The sequence below is a fragment of the Puntigrus tetrazona genome, chromosome 16 (assembly GCF_018831695.1).
Source record: "Puntigrus tetrazona isolate hp1 chromosome 16, ASM1883169v1, whole genome shotgun sequence".
Classification (NCBI taxonomy): domain Eukaryota; kingdom Metazoa; phylum Chordata; class Actinopteri; order Cypriniformes; family Cyprinidae; genus Puntigrus; species Puntigrus tetrazona.
In genome coordinates, this window is record NC_056714.1 from 15492660 (window position 1) to 15515588 (window position 22929).

Sequence of the window (22929 nt, forward strand, 5' to 3'; positions counted from 1 at the left end):
GATAGAAATCCAGCCTTACAGTTCATCAGACACTAAGATGATGCAAGCAATTTTGCCTGAAGCACCTGAGGCTGAATTGTGAAATATGGCTCAAACTCACAGAATTGAAAAAAAATAAAATGAAAAAAACCACATCAAGTTGAAAAATGGCAAGGAGGGGAGAACATTAACAGACCATTAAGCCACTAGAGCTTTAGGAACATTAAAGCGTTTCATTTTTAGATTTTTGTCCCTGAAGGAAAGTCACACACAAACACAAAAACATTAAATAAGACCAAGACGCAGTGGTTGGTTTCTCACAAAAGTTTATTTTACACTTCAAGATTTCTTGCTTGCAGCAGCAACCTGCAACAGAGCATAAAGAAAGAGATCAGGATTAAGAGACAAAATCAAAAATCACAGTCTGGTTTATTCCCTGCACTGTCTGTCGCCCCAAAATCCTTGAGAAATTAATTAACTGTGGGGAAACATTCAGGAGCCTTTCAGGTTCTGGACGTGATCTTAGCCAGGAGATTAGGAGCAACATTCAATTCTACACTGACACTGTTTTTGCTCATGCCACCAATGAGAAGCCAAGCATTATCAACAGTGCTCTGGAAAGAGTCAGAGTGCAGACGACACAGCCAAGGCAAGCACAACACAAGAAAATCACGTTAACTCATCTGAATTCAGCTCATTAAGGGGATCAGGCAGAATAAAACGCCGCCATACGGCAGCCCAGCGAGCATGAAATTCAATCGGCTTGTTTACTTCCTCCAGCATCGGATTGGCGCACAGCGGTAGCTCGCAGGGAAAAGCGGAGGACCAACAGAGGGGCGAAAAGCAAGCGAAGGCTTTGGAGGAGATGTGCGTGCATTTCCTTTTTTGAAGATAGTACTGTGTCCACACACTAAATCAAAGCTACTGCAGTCAAAAAATAACCATGAGGCCTTTTAAGTGAAAATAGCTTCATTACATTCGGTACCTGAATCTGCTTGTTCTCATGCTACATTGTGCAGCAACATCGTTTTAATCCCTTTGAAATTTGATTACACAACTCGGGTGAACAGAATTTTGTGAATCCTGAGAAGCAGCATCTGTTCTACGGTACCAGACTTCAGAAGTGTGACTTGGAGACCGAATCAATAGCGCCTTTAATCCGATTTAACAAAAACCGAAGTTACAAATGCTCAACCCGAATACAGTAATCTGATAACACTTCTTACCTGCCCAGCAATTCTGTCCAGGTCTCTGGTGCCCTGAGGGGTCAGTCTACGCCCACTGGAAAACAGCAACAAATTTAGAGTTGGAAATCAAAAACACCACCTGCAATCATACAGATCACAGTCAAAAGCAGCCTACAGGCTACTCACCCATTGGGGTCTTTCTCCACCATCTTAAGTCCCTCGAGGGCCTGGAGCACTTTACGGGCAACGTTCTTGGAGCCCACACTGAAGTGAGAGGGGCATACACGTTCCTCTTACGCCCGCCGTAGATCTTGGTCATAGAGCACGCCAACACCTCCACGCAGGTACAGGTGACGCACTGTGGAGGCTGAGAGAGGACAGAGAGGGTCAGGAGAAGAGATTTCTTCAGGGGAACGTCAAGGTGCCAAGAAAAGCTTCACTTTTGCTTCTAAACGAAAGAACCAACCTGGTCGCAGCAATAAAATGCAGCGCACATGACAGAAAATCTGTAATATCAGTTCCTAAGCACACAAACTCAGCTCTTAATTTACAGCGTGTCAAGTGGGAGCTTTGTTTCAGAGAAAGAAAGTTTCATGAGTTTCTCAGCATACAGCAGAAACTGCTGATAAATTAACGGGACAAGGTCATCAATAATTGAGCCCAATCCTGACACAGTCGCTTACATTAACCATCCATTGTTTGCCACCCGATACTCAGAGTAAACATTTAAAAGCCACTAAACTGTCATCATTTGAAAAACAAGTATTCAAACCGATCAATCAAAAAGAAAGTTTTAACTACGCTTTGTGCAGAGCAGAAAGGAAGTTCAGCATGTTTTTTCTCCATTTTACTGCAATATACGAATGTAAACTTTGTTAGTCAACAGCCATAAGCTTACAAATAGGTCCATCTGGTAGACGTTTTGAAGTTCAATGGGAACGGAAGCTATTTTGTAACCAACAAGCTCCACAAGCAAAGAAAGTGTCATACAGATTCAGAACATCATGAGGGCAAGTATACTACAATTTTCCCTTTTGGGGTATCTTTAAATTTTAAAAGCATATATATCACCGTTTCTCTTGACACTGCTGGTACATGCTTGAAGCATTGTGTATAAAAGTATAAAGATCACTACTTCTAAGGTCACTACAACGTAACACTTGAGAAACACTTCAAAATGATCAACAGCATATTAGTGTTTATTATGATTTTGAAAGTCATAAGAACCACAAAATCATGTCTTGCTATCAGGAAGTTAATTACGAATAACACTGACATGTATACATCAAATATTTACAAGAATTCAATTTTAATAATTCTGGGACTAAAACAGATCTTTTCCCACAAAAGCCTGGCAAAGAAATATTGACTAAGTCCTGTTTACTGCAGATGATTTCCTGACAAATATTTTGCACATCACATAAGCGTGGCGCATGGCTCAAGTTAACAGACGCCTAGCCAGCATCCTGGTTTTACAGTACATGAGAATCTGCTTGGACAGATTTGCACAAAAGCACAATGCATTAAAGTCTTACTTTCATGCATGTCTATAAGCTTTTATGAAATACACATCACACTCACCAGCTCTGACGTAGAACCAGTTTTCGTCGCAGGGAGCCAGCTCTTTATGCTTGGCCAGCTTAACAATATCAACCCAGTCTGGCACCTTCAGCTTCCCCGACCTGTCAAAACACCAGGGTTCAAAATGAGCTTCAGTGCTCAAAGCCAATACTATTTTATCATGTCCCGAGCTTATAAAAATAAGAACATAATCACTGAAGACAACGAAAGCTGAACTGACTTCTTGAGGAAGGCTGCCAGCGCTCGGACAAACTCCTGCTGGTTGACGTCTTTCACTGTTACACCACCGCCTGGCATCTGAAAACCATTATTTTTTTTTATTAAAAATCACAAAAGGTATTTTACAGTTCTAACAGGAGCAACTCACATGTAAAACGTTTAGTTACGCGAATAAGCTTTATTTAAAAGAAGCGCAGACACCGCGTATATTGCAGAAAACAATACAATGAACTTGTTACACGTTAAACGTGCAATTACAACAAATACACGCAACACCTCGTAACGGAGTGTTCAGAGGCATCGTGTTAGCAACGCGGCTAACGACCACGTTTATTCTGCCTCGAAAAATACAGCATAACACCAAATACTACTGACTGACAAGCAACACGTTTTAAGTCTAGCATTTAGATCATGTAACGATTAATTGTAATTACTAGTAACAACGCCTCTTATTGCAGCTAGGCAAAGTGATACATGTCGCGTAGACTAGGCCTCGATGCGGCTGCATGGGCGCAGCCATTGAACACCGGGAACAGCATGCGATCTAATTTTTAATTTTCAAAAAAAGACGCATTTCTGTATCATTTTATTGACAGTCCGGCGACAGAATGAACAGTATTGCATAATAAATTGGTTGTAGGAGAAAAATAGTGGCTAGCAGTGCTTAAAGCTCACTTTATAACCTAGAAAGATACGGAGTATGAGTTACCTTGCTTGTGGACAGCAAAAGGAAGAGGGACGTGCAGGGTTTCCTATGCGTGTTAACAGGGGAGTCTCGCACTTGTTATCGCGAGATTTGCACGAGCTGCAGACAGCGATGGATAGTTGCTTTTAGCTTCTCGAAGTATGCTAACTGAAGTACTGCGAATGTTGCCAGAATGTTTTGTAAACAACAAAAAGATTATTATGTCAATGGAACAGTTGTGCAGTTTTGTATAATGTGTAAATAAGCCACAAGTGTTTAAAAGCTTTGTTTTTCATTTGAGGAAATTCAGACAAGACACTTTGTTTGGGACAAATCACTTAAATAAAATAAAAATTATATAAATGGTATATAACAGAGAGTCTAAATCACAATAAGGCAGGCATGTTATTAGCCAGTAGTAGTTTAAAGGATTTAAAACAGGAGGACCCAAAGAAGAATTATTTTTCTAGGCACATAATTTAATATTTGTGTAATTACCTCCAATATTTATTTATATAACTAGACCCTGCATGAAACCAAGCAAATTATCAAATTCAATTTTTTCCTGCCATTTTGAACAAACTAAAGTCAATAGTGTCAGACTAGTTTGCATTGTGAAAATACATTTTTCATGTTGTTTGCAAAGGACATTTGTTCATCATTTCATAGTGTAAAAGCTGAATATAAGCCTATGAGTTAAAGCAGTTAAATTTAATTTGATTCATTTGTATTTGATTTTATTTTTATTTTTTTTAAGCTTTTTGCAGTTCTATGATTGTTAAATGTTCTTCATGGAACCATTAATGCCAGTAAAGACTTTATTAATAAAATAACTATTTTGTGTTTTACAAATAAGAGTTTGTTATATATATATTAAAACTAACTACTAACTAACTGAAAACAATTTTTAATCTTAAGATCCTTCTGAATGCTTTACATGGATGTGAAATATTCTTAATATTAAAATAATACCATTAAAATAACCACACATGTCTGCATATCACTTACACAGGTCTTTTGACCATGTGCATCAACCGCAGCCTGCATGCAAGTGGGACTTTGATCAGTTCACAGTATGCCCCTCTCTGCATCCATCACTTTAGACCAGGGGTGCCCAATCCTGTTCCTGGAGATCTCCAAAGTTCAGCTCCAACCCTGATCAAACACTCAGGATTGGGCACCCCTGCCTTTGACCAAGGGGGTCCAATCCTGCTCTTGTATGTCAATGTCCTGCAGAGTTTGACCTTAACAAACGTGTCTGGAAGTTTCTAGTTAGTCTGAAGGCCTTGATTAGCAGGTTCTGGTGTGTGTGGTTGGAGACAAATTTTGCAGGACATTAGACACCAGAAACAGGCTTGGACACTACTCACAGCTTTCCTTGATGGACACTTTTCACATTTCTGATGTTCTGAGAAACAGAAGTCGTCATATTTGGGTACAATTCTAACACGATTTTGAGTTTCCATTTGCTTTAATAGCGAAAGATATTCAAAATAATATTTCTATGACTTCATAAAAAAGTGTGTGGCATTATAGAGAGATTGATTACATTCGTCTGAAAAGAGAAAGATATCAAATTTATCTCTGTCACTTTCTCAGCTATTTTAAAAACACACAGTATGTGTTAAAATGTTCTCTTCAATCTAGTGTCAAGGAAAACAAAGTACATTGTTATAAATATCCATACATGTTTTTGGTTTTTTTTAAAGGATAATATAAAAAGAGCTATATACCACGTTAATAACCATGGAAACATGTCATCACATTTATGAAAATGGTCTATAGTGCTGGGGTGAATATGACACACATTTGCCATTTGAACTGCTTAAAATACTGGTTAGATCAGAGGTCTTCAGCCCAGCTTCTGCAAAGTTTATTTTCAGTCTGCCTCAGCACACCTGCCTGTGCATTTTCAAGTGATCCTGAGGAGTTTAATTAGCTTCTTCAAGTTGGTTCGATTAGAGCTGAAACTAAACTCTGCAGGACAGTGGGTTCCCAGGAGCAGGACTGAGGACTTCTGGGTTAAACTATTTATTTCTTCTTCATCTGACTTTTTCTCATTTAGGGTCATAAATGTTCATGCATAGTTTTAGTAACTACGACTCTGATTCACAAAAATCAGCTGAAAATGCAGGTAAAAAAAAAAAAAAACTTTGTTGCTTGTCAAAGACTAAAATATAAAACACATCAGCACTTAAGAAATTTAAGACACAATTAAATACATTTCATTTACTTCAGTCTTCTTTATTGACTTCAGTAAGACTGTTTATTCAGTCCTCTGAAACGTCTGAAGGATAATTTGCTATTTCTTCATCTGTTTGAGCTTCACGGTCAAAAAAATCTGTGAAATGATGCTTTTGTTAGTTTTCTGGCTCCCTATTACTAGTCTGTGGCAACACTGAAAGTAAATGTGAGAAACCCATTTTCCTTCACAAGAGTAACCAGACAAAAGTAATGAATAAATAAATTATTTTACACTGGTACAATGTTAGATAATAATTATAATTATTTGCACAATACGATGATATGCACAGATAGTGCTCAACCTGTCCTTTCCCCTTACACTCCAAAGGTGTTTTTTCTTCTTCCTTCAATAAACCTATGCTATTAATCACCCTTTGCATCTGTCTCTGTTTACTATCTTCAAACATTTAGCCAATGAACGTATTAAATAGAGTTTATTTGTTATGAAACCTGGCAACCCGGCACAGCAACTGAACAAAGTCTTGCAACGGAAAAAATATCTTGTTGTTTGAACGAATACAGCGTTTTCATTACGAAAAAAACCCCCAATGTCAATAAAAGACCAATTTTGAGACCAGTGTGTAAAATGTGAATAAGAGACCTTCAAAAGATCAACATTTCTGGTCCTCCACAGAGTTTTTGCCAGGTATGTGGATATATTGGATATGCTGTAATCTTCTATTATGACTGTAATTGTGTTGGACGTAATTATTTAAATTATATTTCAAAACAGGCAAAATACTTTACCTGCCCCTCTTCTCAATAACATACATAAACATGACCAAACAATACAAATTTGTTTATAAAACCAAACAGAAGAGTTATTGTACTTTATGTGTAGAGACCAGTGGATCACAATGAAGTCATAAACATTGCTCACAGAAGATAGCTCTTGTAATTAGGTTTAAAGAAGCCCTGAAACTCTGTATTATTATTATTATGATGATTGTTAGTGATAGGAAATGTAAAGTTTTTGAGACTATTTTGTGCTATTTTGGAGTACAAAGTTGTCATTCAATAAGTATGTGGGTCAAATTGACCTCTAACACATTTAATACGAGTTCATGTTTTCTCATATTTTATAGCCTATTCCTTCTCTCAGACAAGCTGCAATAGAGGTTACACATTTTAGCACGAAATGAGTGTTTTTCATAGCGCTTGTTGATTTTTGACAAACTGCACGGAAACCAAAGGGGGTCACTTTGACCACCGGCACAAGTGGTATGACTTTATTTTCAAAACAACAGGAGGTCTAGAATACTTTACTAACCTTAAGACTTTCTTGTGAAGTTCAACAGAGTATTGTGTATTAGTACAACTTGTGTTTTTTTTTTTTTTTTTAAAGAAAAGCAATGAAGCAGCTTTATTGAACCGTGGTAGAAATCTATCATTTCATACCCTGCTGAGAACTGAATTAGTTCATGTGCATCGACACCTAAACTCCCAAACAGATAAGCTCTTCCTCTCCCCTTCATTCTTCTTTCACCCCAATCATTCTTGCCATATCTGTTTACTTTAGAGATAGAGTCCTGGCGTGCACAAATCGGTGCTGGTGTGTGTCTGTCTCAGGCTGTGCATATCTAAAAGTGTGTATGTGAGCTGGGGTCTTTATGTGTTCCTGAATGAAATTGATGTAGGCTATATTTATGGTGGCGAGACTGCCCTTTGTACTGGCCAAATGGAATGGGCAGTTTTGCTCACACACTTGAATGGACTGATAAGCGCACACTGTACTGAAGGGAGGAGTTGTGGTAAAAATGGTTTATTACGATGTGTTCGCTCTGTCCGCCCGCACATTTGAGATCCACAGAATTAGCTTTGGATGAAGGAGCTGACAGATTCGTGTTTATCTTCGCGTCCAATTACGGTATTTCAACAACTTGTTCCTCTCCTTTTATTCAGTCGTAAACGTGCAGTTTTTTAATTAACACATTTCCTGTTTTTTTCGTCAGTGGAGGGCCGTGAATCCGCGAGTGTTTGTTGTATCTATAGACTCGTAGTTGATTATAGCGGGATAAATTAATTGTGCGGAGAGTGATGTGCAGAAGCATTACAATGGGAGCGACACAATGAGACGACTTCCAACTTTTACACCATTAATTATTTCAGCTAATCAATTTGTACGAGTGGGGAAAACAATGAAAGAAGAGCAGACCCAGCGGCCCAGCCCGCGCTTGTGAGGAGCACTGGATTAAGAGATTGCGCAATCATTGTTCATTACTGTGAAGCACTCACAGGCTTTCTCCGACTGATTACTGTCAGTGGCTGTTGAAAAGGTCAAACTCATTATGATAAAGAGACAGGTGGCATATTGAAGCGTTTCGGGGATATTTTAACAGCTAATTTTTTTATCGCAAATAAGTATTTTCCTTTGTCTGGGCACAAAATGAAATAACCTGTCTGTCAGAGCAGCGAAGCAAGTACGTGACCGGGTTGTCGTAGCTGATGTTGCTGTGTGCGTGACTTTGCAGGCTTTTCTACACTGTAGTTTGTGGTCACATCCGCTGTATGGATGCACTGTCACAACAATCTCCGCTAACCTTTTCAATGGAGTGTAAACTACAAATGCCATCAGAAATCTCTGCATCCAACTCTCTGTTTTAAACGAATAGCCTACGTGGTTCAAACGATTTTTAATTTTAATAATAATTTAATAATCATTTTCCAGTAACCCTTGGCCATCTTCTGGTCCTGAGCTGTTATCATTGTGGTTTTAAAGCTAACCATATAACCTGATTAAAAAAAAGCTTATAATTATTAATTACATATAAAGACATTGTATTTACTTGTTTAAAGCTGATGATACACTTGGCAACTTTTAGAGCAATGTTGCAATATAAATGTTACGTAAATTATGGATTTTAAATACATATTGTATCAACATTATTGATATCATTGTTGTCATTATTATTAATAATTATATATGATCGATTATTTATAATAACCTCTGATTCTCATTCTGTTTTAGTGTTTACTGGGGTGTTGACAAAAAAGGTATGACCAGGGGAGTAAGAAGCAGGGACCATTTACATTTGACATTTACTCATTTAGCATACTGTATATTCAAAAAATAATTTTTCATCTCCCTCTTTTTCTTCCCAGGGGTCATGTATGCCATGTGGCTATATTCCCTGATTCAGTGTGTAGTAGCGGTGCTGGTGATCGGAGTGAGTGTGAGGTTGTGCTTGGCTGCAGCTGGTCCAGAGACCAGACGCTGGAGCACATCTGCATGCCTGAAGCTCTGCCTCGGCTTGGTCGGGTCAGTGGGCAGTGTTGTGGACGCTCCTGTGTCTGTGCTGTTAAGCCCGAGGAGCTCCCAGTGCCTGTACACCTGTATCGCTATGGTCACCTGCCCCCTCCTGCTCAGGCAGTTCACCATGTGCCTTCTGCTTCTGCTCACCCTTAATACACACCTGCAGAGCCGCCTGGGGAACAGGTGAGTGTGAACATACTGACCTTGCTTGCAGTGCTTGTGTTTGAGAAGTTCAGCAAGTTCTCAGCTTATTGGGATTTTTGCATATGTGAAATAACATTAAAAACTGGATTTGTGCTGACTGTAAAATCGCAGTATTAAATTGTGCTGAATATGCTAAATAGTAAAAACTCAAGACGGAGCTTATGTTTCTTTCAGATATGCAGGCTTAGTGGCTCGTAGGCGGGTTTTGTGCTCGGTGCTGCTCTGCTGGGTCATTTCAGTGATCATCGCCTTCGGCCAGTTCATCGTTTCCAAGTCTTCCGATACCTGGGGAGCTGCTGAGGATGACGATACGGCTGGACTGGGGATGGATGAATGGCCTGAAGCCAATTATACCACCCCTGCCCTCCCTCCCAAACGTCCATACCCCCAGGACCGCTCCGTAATCGGGCAGTTCTTGCCTTACGGAGGATTTCTTTCCAAGTTCCTGGTGGAGGACAATGAGAACTTCACATATGCTGAGATCCACGGCAGCCATTGGGGCGTCTGTGCCCCTGAAACCACTCTCAGTCCGGTCTTTATGGTGTATGTTTATGCCGTGACAGTGTTCGTTATCCCTTTGTTGGTTCTGTTGGGTGTGTATCTGGACTTGATGTGCTGCATGCCACAGCAGGTTCCAGCGAGCTCAACGTTTTCTCTAAAACGAAGCTCAGTGCTGTCTCGCTTATTGGCTCTTTCTATTTCTCTACTAGTAATGCTTTGCCTGCCCTGCACATCACCCACGCTTTGTTACTCTTCGCCCGAGCGCCGCTAGACCCAGCTGGACCTCTCCAACGGCCTCTGTTCTCTTCCAGATGTATGGCCTAGTGCCCCCTCTTCTCTTCACCAACACCTCTCAGCAGGTAGGCTCAGAGTGCTCCTTGTTATCCGCGCCCAACCTGACCTCGAGGGTTATCTCCTCTCGAGTCAAATCAGCAGGAGCGCTTTCCGTTCTGTGGAAGATTTTAGTCGCCCTGGACCGAAACTGAAAGCCAAAGCTTCTCCAGAGATGCGATGGGATGTTATGTGAAGAGGGCACTTGCACCAAAAAAGTTATCTGTAAAGTTATTGCATGGGTTATATGAAATTATTGAGTAAAACTAATCCAATTCCAGTCTGTGGCAGATGGCAGGTTTTCTGCAGTGCATTTACTTTAGGGTCAATCCATGTAATTTCAGATTGAATTAAAGAAGTGGTTGCTGCACCACGATTTTCTTCATACTTTTTGTGTTGTATGAAACCTAAAACTAAAGTTTGAATAAATTGGTCATTTTCTGGAGCCCCCTAAAATTATTATGCACCCACATGTCACATTTCACTAAAATGCACCCATCTAATGACTGTGGTCATTAGTTATATTTAGATACTTATTTTTTTATTCACTCTTTTTGTGATTGTTTCAAATTGTTATTCGCGTTTGCTATTTGACCGCCTCATATCTGCTATTTTATGCTGTGATTCACATATTCTGTCTTATATAGTGTGACAAATGGATTTGAAGCAATGTAAACTGCACCTTGCTGCTTTGTTTTCTTCAGAAAAACATCGCTCCTGCAATTTTCTGAGATCTTGTGCTGCTGCACTAAAGTACATTATAGGTTGAGCACATTTTATTTAGTTGCAAATCACAGAAATAACATAAAATTATATTTCTTCAAGATGACAAGTTAAAAATAGGTTATTTTTGCATTTTTAAAAAGGTTTGATGAATTTTTTATGGCTTCATTTCTATGGCATCAAAACCACTTGTTTCAATTTGAATGAAATTTCAGTCCTATTTGGTCAGCTTATACTAATTAAGAGTTACATGAAACATTTTCATTTGGACTGGGCTAAATAAGCTTAAAAATGAGCAAAATTTTGTTCCGCACCTGACTAAAATAAAACATCTCTCATTCTGCTCATAGACTTGCAAATTTTGACAAAGCCTATCAAGACTTTGGCTTTAAGATCAAAACGCATTTATTTGTATCCTTGGTGTTTTTGATTAAGGCCACAATACCACCCACGTCTAAAAAGTTTTCACTTTTCCCAACTTTAGGGGCCAATTATGAAAATACTTGAACTCAGCGGGGACACTGAGCCATTTGGATTTGAAGGAAACAAGTTTGTGTATGTATCTTCCAATTCCTGTGAGGCCAGCAATCGTAATTCTTGTGTTATCATACCCTGAACATGGCTTACCAGATAAGACCTTTTTGGCTTGGAAATAATGAATTCTTCAGGGGCTGAAAAATGATGTTACAATATGCAAGAAAAATTCTTGAAAGACCTTAAGTTTTACATCATCAACAACAAATAAGCAATATATGTTGCAGAAATAAACCCTTCTGACTGAACATGTAATGAATCATTAGAAAGCACTTTATAAATTCTTGTTATGTTGCACAAATGGTCCAATAAATATTCCATTGCTGCCATGTTTAATCCCAGTGATACTCCAGGATTAACGGTGCAATGATTTTACCAACATTCTCAGAAGACTGTTGATATGAATACATCAATATGTTTGCATACTTCTACATAATTAAATATAGTACATTAAAATGTGTCCCATCAATGTTGAAACCCGGCGCAAGCTTTTGGTTTGATCTGAATTATAATTATAACAACTATAATAGCATATCAAGTGGGAGAGACCGTTTGAATGCATCGAGATAATTAACCACTCAATAACTCCCAGGGAAAACAGGATTCCATAGCTGTTTTGATTAAATGCGTACTTCTTATGTGCAGCTCGAATAAAAGCCCTGTTTCACACTAATTGGATTATTCTTTTTGCTCACTTGTGCCAGTGCTGGTGTAAGAAATGACTCCTTTTGTATCTGAATATTTGTGTTGTGATCTCCATGTCTTCCTCTCCCTCCTCGGCGTCTCATTTCCCTATTATCCAGCCAAGTTTCAAGCATGAAATCCTCCATCTAATGTTACTTTCACTCATTTTGTCTTTGTAAAGCCCCGACTTTGATTTGCCTGGTGCTTTTTCCTTTCTTTTATCATTGTCTTCCACTCATTTTTCTTGCAAATGCTTTTCTCTCTCATTAAAGTCTGCACTAACCTCCAAAGCCGAGGTGAATTATTGAGTGAAGCTGGACTGTCAAAAAGGAAAAACAAGTAAAAGCTCTCCCCATTCGATTGTTTTGTCCGCTCGAGAGCCTTTAGCTTCCTGCCGATATGACAATCTTTCATCACTAAAGCGGCTTCAGTCAATTCAAGGCACCTGCTCTAGTTCACATCCTCTTGAATGGGGTCATTACAAGGAGTTGGGAAGCTTCAAATCCGTCACGCACAGAATGTAACCGTTTATCGTCCTTGGATAAAGCCGAAGGAAAGTTTGAGCAGCATATGCTTTATTACCCATGGATCTGCCTTATTTGAGATGCCAGCCGAGGTCCTGTAAACGAAATTACAAGAGATTGATGAAGTTCAGATCAAGTCTACGGCTGTCATTGCTCATTTGAACTCGGCGTTTGGAGATTGCCGGCCCACTGAAGCGTTACTTGCTTCGCAGAAACCCCAAAATTAGCAACTGATCATGCCTTGTGAAGCATTTCTAGTCATGCTAAAAGGAAATTGCTAGCATATGTCCTTCTTTATCTAAGGAGCTGCTCAAAGCGAGCAGAACAGCAGGTAACGCAGTGTGCGCTTTGATTGCCATGTGACAGTTACTGTTTATGACAGGCTTCTGCAGAGCCTCTCCATCAATAGAGGACAAACACATCGATCAGTCATCCTCCCCTCGGCTTTTAAACGTAGATCCACCCCTCCCGGAGCGCTCAGCAAGTGACTTCTGACACAATCGTATATTGATTGCAGCGGAATAATGGAGGAGTCCTATTTTAATGCACCTGCTTTCTCTCTTTGGTGTCTCTGCACTTTTGTCATAGGAGCCTTATGATTCATCATCTCAGTCACACAGCTTTCATCTCTGCTGGCTGCTTCTGCTAATTAAAATATCCTCCCTTTTTTCTTGCTGCTCTCCTTTATTGCCACCATGAAACTTGATTGTGTCAGCTTCTCCAAGTCAGAAAATCAGTCTTTGACACTGGAATCTTTAAGTATTTTTTATTTTGTCGTGCTTGGTATCTTTCCCCTATAAAGATGTACAGTTAGCTATATCAACAGCGACGCAAAGACTACAAAATAAACAGGAAGTGAAAGACGGAAGAGGAGACGGACAACTAGAAGGAAAGACACAAAGAGGATCAAGAAGGACAGAAGAGAATGAAGAGAGGAGAGAAAAGTGGGTACACGGCTGTTTCTACTGGTAAAACTAAAGCATGGGAAGTATACAATTTATAACATTTACAATTATAATAACAGTAAGAATAATAATAATAACAATAACAACGATCATAATAGTCCAAATAATAATTATTAAAAACAATTAAGACCTCTGATATCTTTTAAAGACAAACGAAATATATATTTTTTTGAATTTTGCATTTTTTTTTTAAAGATGACGTAACAGTAGTTTGTTCAGTTTTGCACCTCTAAGCTAATATTCTGTGTTAGTACGATAGCATCGTTGGGTAATGCGCATAAAAGTAAATGTGTTTTTTTCTTTTTCTTAAAAGAGTCATTTAACTTACTTTGTAGCCTTTTTCATACAAATAATGACTTTAGAGATATGTTTCATTGTGTAAGCGTTTTCGTGTTGAGCATTTGAAAAAGAAACGAAACAAAAATATTGAAATTTCTGACATGTTCTCTGCAAACTCCTTCCTGTTTTTTCTCACCCAAGTCGAGTTTCGCGGTTTCACGTTTCCAATGACTCTTCGCGATAATTAAGCCCCTTTTTACAGCGTCAGAGTGAGCGGTCCGCTCCAATTCATTCTTCTCATAAAAGAGAACATGTCTAATCCCTTAATTATTAACAAACAATAGTGGAGAGATAGCGGAGGGAGAGGAAGGAGTATCGGAGAGCGGGAAACAGAGAGTCACCGAGAGAGGATCAAAACGAGAGGAACTTTTCTTCACAAGTCAACAGGTTATTGGCCAACGTGAGCAGATAATGGAGTCTGCGGATGAAAAGCGCAGATGAATACTTTATGAGGACGGCTCTGAGCTCTCAGCGCTGTCATTGGTGGATTTATTGTCTACCAGCTCAGTCTCTGAGACCCGAACGCTTTGGCAAATGCAGGGAATTTCAATTTGCTCACGTTGGGACATTCAATAGCTCATAAGCCCTTTGAGGCTTCCCACGGTGACGCTGTTTCACCCGGTTATGGATCGGCTTGTTTTGAATGGACACTTTTCTCTCCTGGTCCTACAATTATGGCTAGTTGTCTATCGTACTCGCAAGTAAAAACAGAAAGAGTGTGTGTGACGGCTTTTCAATCATAATAATTATCCTCTCCTTTCGGCTCTCTCCACCCCGCTCCATTATTGTCTCCGTCCTCTCCTTCCCACTCCAACTTCATATGGCACGATTGTGATTCCCTCTGGTTGTCGCAGTGGTGGTGTGGGTCTGTTTGGGAACAGTGTGTGTTGCGATGTGCACTCTGTAGTGGTCCAGTGTTTCCGAAGAGCTCCTCTAGGGCGGTCGCTACAGTAGGTACTCCTTCTTGCCCTGACTGGCATCATTACCGTTGAGGAACGCCTCCTGAACCTCACCGTGTTCATCCAGCCCACTGGCCTCGTGAGTCAAATATGAACCTTGAGAGAAAGAAGACAGTTTCATCAGAATTTGGTTTATACTTCACTGCAGGAATTAATTGCCATTGGATATTTTTTTCTATCAAAACTTAATGTTGTTTTAATTATTGTCTCTTATTGATTTGATTTGCATCTAGTAGGGGACTGGGGCAAGTATTTAATTATTCTTTTTAAAACATGACACCTCCAATAAAAATGTGATGATAAATGTATGAAAAAATGTCTCACTTCTGGTTTAGATTTTATTATTATATAATTTCATATCATTATGTAATTTACTGAATATATTCTGTGATCTGTGTTCACTTTTATACAACAACATTTATTAACAGCAGGACTAAATACATTTAAGGATTCAATTTATGACTTTTTACCACATAAAAACACAATTAGATTTTGACAAAAACAAAAACCTGAGATGTAAGCCTTGTGAAAACTTCTCTGTATCAGTTTTATTGTAGAATTATTTAGTATTTGATTTACACACTTTAGATGAATCACATCACAATTGTTATATATTTATATACTTATTATAAACAAGATCAAACAAAGAAATCTTAAAGGAATGGTTCAGCCAAATAAAAATAGTTTTCATTCTTTCACCTTTATGCAATTGCTATAAGTTAATGTCAATTAATATTTGAAATGAACAGTTTCACTTTAGTTTTTAATTTTTGTTAAAATTTTATATGCTTTTGTAATTTTTTATATTTCTATTTAACTTTATATTATTTTAGTTTGAGTAATTTTAGTACAATTTTATTTTATTTCTAAAATAATTTTTACATATTATATATATATATATATATATATATATATATATATATATATATATATATATATATATATATATATATATATAATTTTTTTAAATATTATTTTCAGCTTTATTTTAAGTAACCAAACAATTACACATAAAAACACTGACCCACATGATACCTGGCCCCTGGTGGCCCTTCATAAATACTTTATCTTCTGAAGTATTCTCAGTGTATTCTAATTTGTATGCATAACAATCAATATAACGTTTGCACGTCCCCTCTTGTATACTCGGGTGTCCTCAATCAGCGTGTCTCCAAACTAAACTGTCCCCTGGGGATTCATGCTGTTTTATTAAATCGCACACATCTAAACATTCATCATCACATTTCTGACAGATGCAGTGTCTTTTGCAGGGCCAGCAAAAGTCATCTCACTGTAATTGAGGGGAACTTATGCAGATCAACTTTTAATTATTCAGTAAATTCATTAGAAATAATCACCTCTGACATTTTGCTGCACAGTCAGCGATTTGGTAGCGTGCGACCTTTTTATTCACACCATTATATGACACAATGGTTTTGCCTCTGTGGCTGTGAGACAAATAACTGAAATAACTCGGGCAGAAGTGACTCTGTGGCACCAGCACGACACCGTTTAATTAAAAAAATCGATCTTATGTACGTGCAATTTTGCTTCGCTAAAATGCAAGTGTACAGCAAAGGCTGATGGGGCCATTAAAAACAGTGATGCCGTGGCCGGCTCAGGACCAGCACAATGCATCAGAGCTGTAATGTACCTCTTCCTCTGCCCTAAGATTAATCACTTCCATTCTGCCTTTCCAGCCACCCCAAGGTTAGACAGGATCAACCCTAATGCTCTCTGTCTCTGCACCGATGGTTGAACTAACTGCATGTGACTTTGACTGGCAGCTGAGCTCGGGTTCCTCCCCGCCCTCTGTCTCCGCCCCAATTTGAGGGTGCCATGATTTGTATTGGAAACGGTGACACACCGAGATGGCCAGAAGTTCTTAAAGAGTTCAGGGCTGAGTAATTAAGTTTTCTTTATAGATGCGCCACGATACGGTTGATGAAAAAAGGCAATTAAACATGAGGGCCGTGCCCACATTTCCCTGGGCTACATCTCTATATCACAGGTCTGGTACAGTCCTCTGAAGACATTCTTTCCTTCTTTCTATCCGTCCTCATTTGAACACATTTACACAAATACAGACGTGCCCACAGAAACCAAAAAAAGAAAGAGAAGACACCTACACCGACTATTCTCTCCTCCTGACTTTTCCACTCATCTGTTACATCACCTTAAGGGTGGGCGGCATGATCAAAATCTCTAACATGATCAGCGTTGCGATATTGGTTTAACACAACAGTTCCCTAACTCAAAAGATAATACAAGTAACCTACAATTCCGATTACGTTGAACAGTTTTGATCTCTTTACCCACAACCAAAAGACATTTTCCTAAATATTAAATGCTGTTCAGAAACAAAGAAGCAGTAAAATGCTAAAAGTAATATTTTAAATAAAACATTAATGCTCAGAAGTTACATTTTTTACCAAGGTTGCATTTATTTGATTAAAAAAATACACTAAAAACAGTAATATTGTGAAATATTCTTTTTAAATGCATTTCAAAATATTTATTCATGGGATGGCAAAGTTATTAAAAAGCTATTACTCCACGCTTCAGAGTCACATGCTCCTTCAGAAGTCATTTTAATCGACTAATTTGCACCTTGTTATGAATGCTAAAAACAATTGTGCTGCTTAAGAAAGAAGTACATTTATTTTTAGAAATGCATAAGATTCATAATATTATAAATGTCTTTATTGTGACTTTTGATCAAACAAATCTGTCCTTGTTGAATTATGAGCAATATTTTTTTCAAAGGAACAAAAGCAAATTCTTTGATTGTTAGCGCTAGTAACTAATATTCAAAATACTGTTGAAAAATAGTGAACATGTCACAAAAACACCATCTGAAACGGAACAAAACTCTGCTTATATACACCCTGTATTCATCCTCACATCTTGATCTTCATTTTAAATTTACTCAACATCCACTGCAGCATAAACAGTAAAAAACTTCTTCAACCACCATTTAGTACTTTGCACAGCCCAACCTTATAACACCAACCGCAACTGTCCTTTTCTCAATTCTTGTTCCTGCAAGCTCTCACTGCACCAAACTCAACAAACCGCATGAGTGACTGAACCTGGTTGATGTTGGTGTAGTGCGAACCAGCTTTTATCTTCCCCAGACACACTCTCTAGCGCTCGGATATCTGTTACTGAGAAGGTGAGGTGCTGCATGTCAGTGTGTCAGCACAGGTTAAGTGTTTGTGGAGAGAGGAGGTCACCTTTCTGTCGGACGGAGCACCAGATGGTGACGATGAGCACACAGATGACAGTGAAGACCAGCAGAGCCAGGATGCCCCCGATCACTGCATACGGAACAGCACTGTGGGTTTCCACCACTGCCCCGGGGTCTGAGACACACACAAACACACAAACTTTAGCATTTTAACTCAAAACAAGTCACATATATCACGTTTAAAACGCCATCGTTATTTTATTGCTCGCATTTTATTCGTTAAAAAAGACAATGACTGCAGAGGAAAGATGCCACCGGAGCCTGTGTGTGAAGTTTACAGTAAAAGTTTTACCTAAACTGACAGACAGGAAACAGCGAGAGGCAGACAGACACTCAGAATCATCAACACATGAGACTGGACAGCATCCTTAAATATTTAACAACCTGTTTACAGCACACAGCGGTGGGTAGAAAAGCAAAATAGGAAAGACGGAGACAGACTGAATGAAAGAAATAGAGAGACACGCGGATAGAGAGAGAGCAGAAGAGAGAAAGGGACGTACAAAATGAGAACAATGCCAAGAAAGAGTGAGGAAGGAAAGTGCTGTGTGTTTGATTGCAGGGAAAAAGTCAACACCAATAAGTAATGTTTTTATGCATGCCTGAAAAAAAGTTATATATTTAAAATACATTTATTTCATACTAAGTATAGCTCTATCTATTAACATATTTACTGACATACTGCTAGAGGCTTATGGAAGTTATAATTAAACTTTATTTGGAGTACTACTTCTACACAATATTCATTTCTTAATATTAAGCATAAAATTAGTTATATTTCAGGCTTAATATTAAGAAATTAGCAGACTTAAGGTATAGCAGAAAGTATGAAAGCAGAGTATTTTTATTAAGCACATAAATATGCAAATATCTTCGTATACTTAGCATTTCATGTATATTGTTTTAGTATAGTTATATTATTTTTCACAAGAGAAGACCAAATCTTAAAGGGATATTTCGGGCAGAAATGAAAAATTCTGTCCTCATTCTCTCACCCTCACTTAGTCCCAAACATGTAGGACAAATTTGCGGCTCATGACCAAAGCTGTTACACTCTAAAATCTTCAAAAGGGTAAAACTTTACAATGCAGGCTATTATTATCAGATAATAAAATTATTACATTTCTTTTTTGTTAATTGTAAGGGAAGCTGAAAAAAATATTAGATGAAAAACCTAAACTTAAAGGAAAATAATAATGTTGTTCTAAAAGTCGACACAAAAAAATAAAAATAAAAATTGAAATAAATAAAAATGTGATATTTATATATGTATATAATAAAATTAACAAAAGCACATAACAGAATTACTTAAATTAAACTAAATAAAATTATGTAAGTATTTATTGCACCAAGTTTACAACTGACTTCCACAACATATATTATTTCATAATGTAAATGATGACAATGATGTTTTGTTTTGGGTGGATTATCCTGTACATGTTCACTATAAACCCTCTTTGTATCGAAAAGAGCTGTGTAAGAATTCTTCAAACATTTGCGTTTCAAAGAATAGCATATGAACCTGGAACAACCAGATTGAGTAAATAGTTTATATGTTACATATATTAAATCGAAAGTGAAGTGTGTAATAATGCTTGCTTTCAAAAAAAATTCCAAGCCAAACTGATAACCCCGCCCCCAAGCTCACATCATTGGTTGAGCTCACGTTGCCGCGTGGTCGAAATTTTCAAACAAACGAAACAATGCTTTAACCACAGACCCCCAGTGTTTACATTTTTCGAGGGAAATAAACCTAAAAATGTCTTTACTTACAGCTGTCTCTGCATATACATTTTTTGAATAGGAGAAAGTATTTAAACATCAAAAAAAATTACACACTTCACCTTCACCGCAAATGCTTTAGAAACAGCGGGAGAGCTTGAGGGAGGGAGGTCGCCTTTGAACAGGCTGTCGAGTAACATTTCATTAGGAGTCCGTTTCAGAGACGGTGAAAATTAACGCTGCTCCTGCCTCATGAACACTTTTCAGGGAACCAGCCATCCGGTGCTGAGAAGGTGACATTAAAGAGCGCCTCTCGCTTCTACTTGCAATTGTCTCTCTCTTCTAGTCTGTTCTGGAAAACACAGTCTTTATCCCTTCAATTTTTACTGGAGACTGAAGACAGCAAACAATGCCAGTCAGAAAGAGGCAGAGCAAGAAATGACAAAAAGGTGTATGTGAGACAGAAAGTGATAAAGATAAAGCGTCGTAGATTCAATGACTGTGCACTTTGAGGTGCATGAAATGGAAATGTTAGAAAATGCATCTGATATCTTCTGCAGGTCAGTGTGTTGGAGCTGCTGTGTGAGGTTTGTGCAGTGTTGCGTGATCCTGATGTCTCGCAGTACAGTGAAGTCTCTTAGTAGTTCTGTCAGGTGGGAGGATCAAGAGCTTCTCGTCTGACCTGACCTCACATCCCACAACAAGCCACGCCGTTTAGAGCCGGGCCTCTTTTAAGGGGTCGTTGTGTCTTTTTTTTTTTTGCTCTCTCTTCAAGCATGTGTTTCTTCATCTGCTCTCACACTCTTAAATTCGAAAGAAAAACAAGGAGCAGCAGCTGAGCAGATCCTCTGGAGAGCAGCGTTAGTGCTTCAGATGACAAGGGCACTTGGAAGACAATAGGATTGTGTGCACACGCATCTCGAGGAACATTATTAAACAAAACATAAACGAGGAGATGAGAAGCTAGGCGATTTAGGGGGAGAAAACATATGGAACCGTCTGGGAGGAATTCACATATGTTGAGGTGGAGAATGAGGTGTAAGACAATTAAAAAACTGTATTTGCGTTTCCTGAAGGAAATAGCAGTGCCTGCAAGTCAGCAAACAGCAACGTTAAAGTATAAGGTAAACTGGTTAAAAAACTGTGAAACCAAAGAAAGAAACAAGGAAAGACAGAAATTGACAGTAATGTGCAACGCAGATGGATGAGTAAGCCTAATGTCCTGTCTTTGTAGTTTTTTGAATGCATGTTAAAAAAAGCTGCATCCCAATTCGCCTACCTATAGTTTGGTTTTTGTAACACCTTTTATTTGTGTTTAAGTTTGCAATCTCCCAGCGCACCATGGGTCAAGGTCAGTATTAGCCAATATTCTGCACTTTGAATTTTCACAGGAAATAACAGACCATCCAGGTACCTCCGGGGTGCTCATTTCAACATACCATGTTCGGGACAGACACATTTTGAATGTGAAATACTATTTAGGATGGATTGCAAACTGGGATGCAGCACAACTGGAGTTCAGTATGCACATACACTATATGGACGTTTTGGAGCTCCCCCTTGTATTGAACAGGTTTGATTACTTTAGTAATTTTCAAGCACAAATCTTAATGTTAAAGCATATAATGAAATTCTAGGGAATTGTGCGCTTTTAGCTTTTATAACCTTTCCTATTCTTATATGACAATGCCTCTGCGTATAAGGCAATGGTTCAAAAAGAAATTATTTATTCAGTCAATGTGGAAGTACTTGACTGGTCTGCAGAAACCCAAGTCCTAATCCCAACTGAATACCTCGGGTGTGATTTTAAATGCAGACCTCGAGCCAAAAACTCAACACCAAACACCAATGACTTGTACATATAAATACAGTCATTTTAGACACTTTCAAAACTGTTGCAACAGAGATGAAAATACAATTTTTTAAATACAATTTTTGTTGCCACAGTTTATGAAGTGCCTTTTACTGTTGTAAAAAAGGCAGTGTCCCAGTACTCCTGTCCATATTGTGTATGTACAAGTCATTGGTGTTTGGTGGTGGGCTTTTGGCTCGAGGTCTGCATTTAAAGTCACGCCAGAGGTGTTCAGTTGGGATTAGGACCAGGGGCAGATTTAGTGAATTTGGGGCTCCAGGCAAATACAGGAATGGGGTCCTATACATTTACAAACATCTAGATCACCCTTGAGTTTCCCTTTTTGTTGTGATAATTGCAGCTGCTCAATGGTGCCCCGTAATTGTGTAGTGTTTCGGCATTTTTCATGTACATGTTATGGGATTCTTTCATTTAGCCTCCATGAAATGTATTAATTTAGCAAACACTATTATTCTTTAAATGTTGTAGACCACAAAATAGCAACTGATTTCCCTACGAGATACAACCTTTAAACAATTTTTTAAGAAAACGGATGAGTCAGAAGTATAAAATATTTTATTACGTAGTATTATATTTACTGACACATATCCTAGGCTACATTTTCACACGACAGAGCAGATGGCTTGTTCTGAACATGCAAAAGGTATATTTATTATTTATTACTACATTTGTTTTCCTCTCTTTACCCACATACTGCATTTTGATGCAGCTAAATTCTCAATAAAACTGTTTTCATTTCTATGTTTTAGTGTTTCTGTTTTCGGACAATGGGGTGAATGTGTAATAATCACTGAATTCTACATAACCAGCTCTACCTTCCGTAATGTTAATCCTAATTTATAAGCCGTCGTCTGATAAAATCACATAAGCTACACATAAGGTAAATACAATAGCTGTGCTGTTATTTAAGCAATACTTGCATGTAAAATTAGAGAAGCAGCATATGTGTTTTTCAACTGAAAGCGCAGCTCGCTGAACAGAGCAGACGCAGAGAGAGAGAGGAGTGTGCGCAGCGGGGAAGAGAGACCTCACGCTCGTGTGGCAGTCAGCTTCAGATGCATCATTTTTTCATTTGCTACAAGCAGGATGCACGAAGCACATTCAATTTAGACCCGCAGACAGTTGTCGTGGTAACAAACACCATAAACATCAACCGTTCACGTGTCCGCACTT

General features: G+C 38.4%; 3 protein-coding genes across 5 annotated transcripts in view; 1 reads left to right on the top strand and 2 right to left on the bottom strand.

Moving 5' to 3' along the window:
* Nucleotides 1-288: 288 nt before the first annotated feature.
* rps19 (ribosomal protein S19) lies at nucleotides 289-3754 on the bottom strand. The gene is given in 8 exon segments (XM_043260093.1): nucleotides 289-345; nucleotides 1206-1260; nucleotides 1353-1452; nucleotides 1455-1489; nucleotides 1491-1533; nucleotides 2748-2848; nucleotides 2968-3044; nucleotides 3676-3754. Coding segments are annotated over 7 exon segments (438 nt in total). The 5' UTR covers nucleotides 3676-3754; the 3' UTR covers nucleotides 289-318.
* Nucleotides 3755-4674: 920 nt separating this feature from the next.
* Nucleotides 4675-10338, top strand: LOC122360844. The gene is given in 6 exon segments (XM_043261693.1): nucleotides 4675-4868; nucleotides 8864-8889; nucleotides 8998-9331; nucleotides 9527-10077; nucleotides 10080-10106; nucleotides 10109-10338. Coding segments are annotated over 6 exon segments (1362 nt in total).
* Nucleotides 10339-13399: 3061 nt separating this feature from the next.
* cadm4 (cell adhesion molecule 4) overlaps nucleotides 13400-22929 on the bottom strand; it is a 121051-nt gene continuing 111521 nt past the window's right edge. For all 3 annotated transcript variants that reach the window (XM_043261113.1, XM_043261112.1, XM_043261114.1), the window contains 2 exons: nucleotides 18148-18276; nucleotides 13400-15007 (listed from right to left, as the gene is read on the bottom strand). In XM_043261113.1, coding sequence (XP_043117048.1) covers nucleotides 14898-15007; nucleotides 18148-18276 — 239 coding nt within the window. In that variant the 3' untranslated portion in view covers nucleotides 13400-14897. The remainder of the gene's footprint in view (nucleotides 15008-18147; nucleotides 18277-22929) is intronic.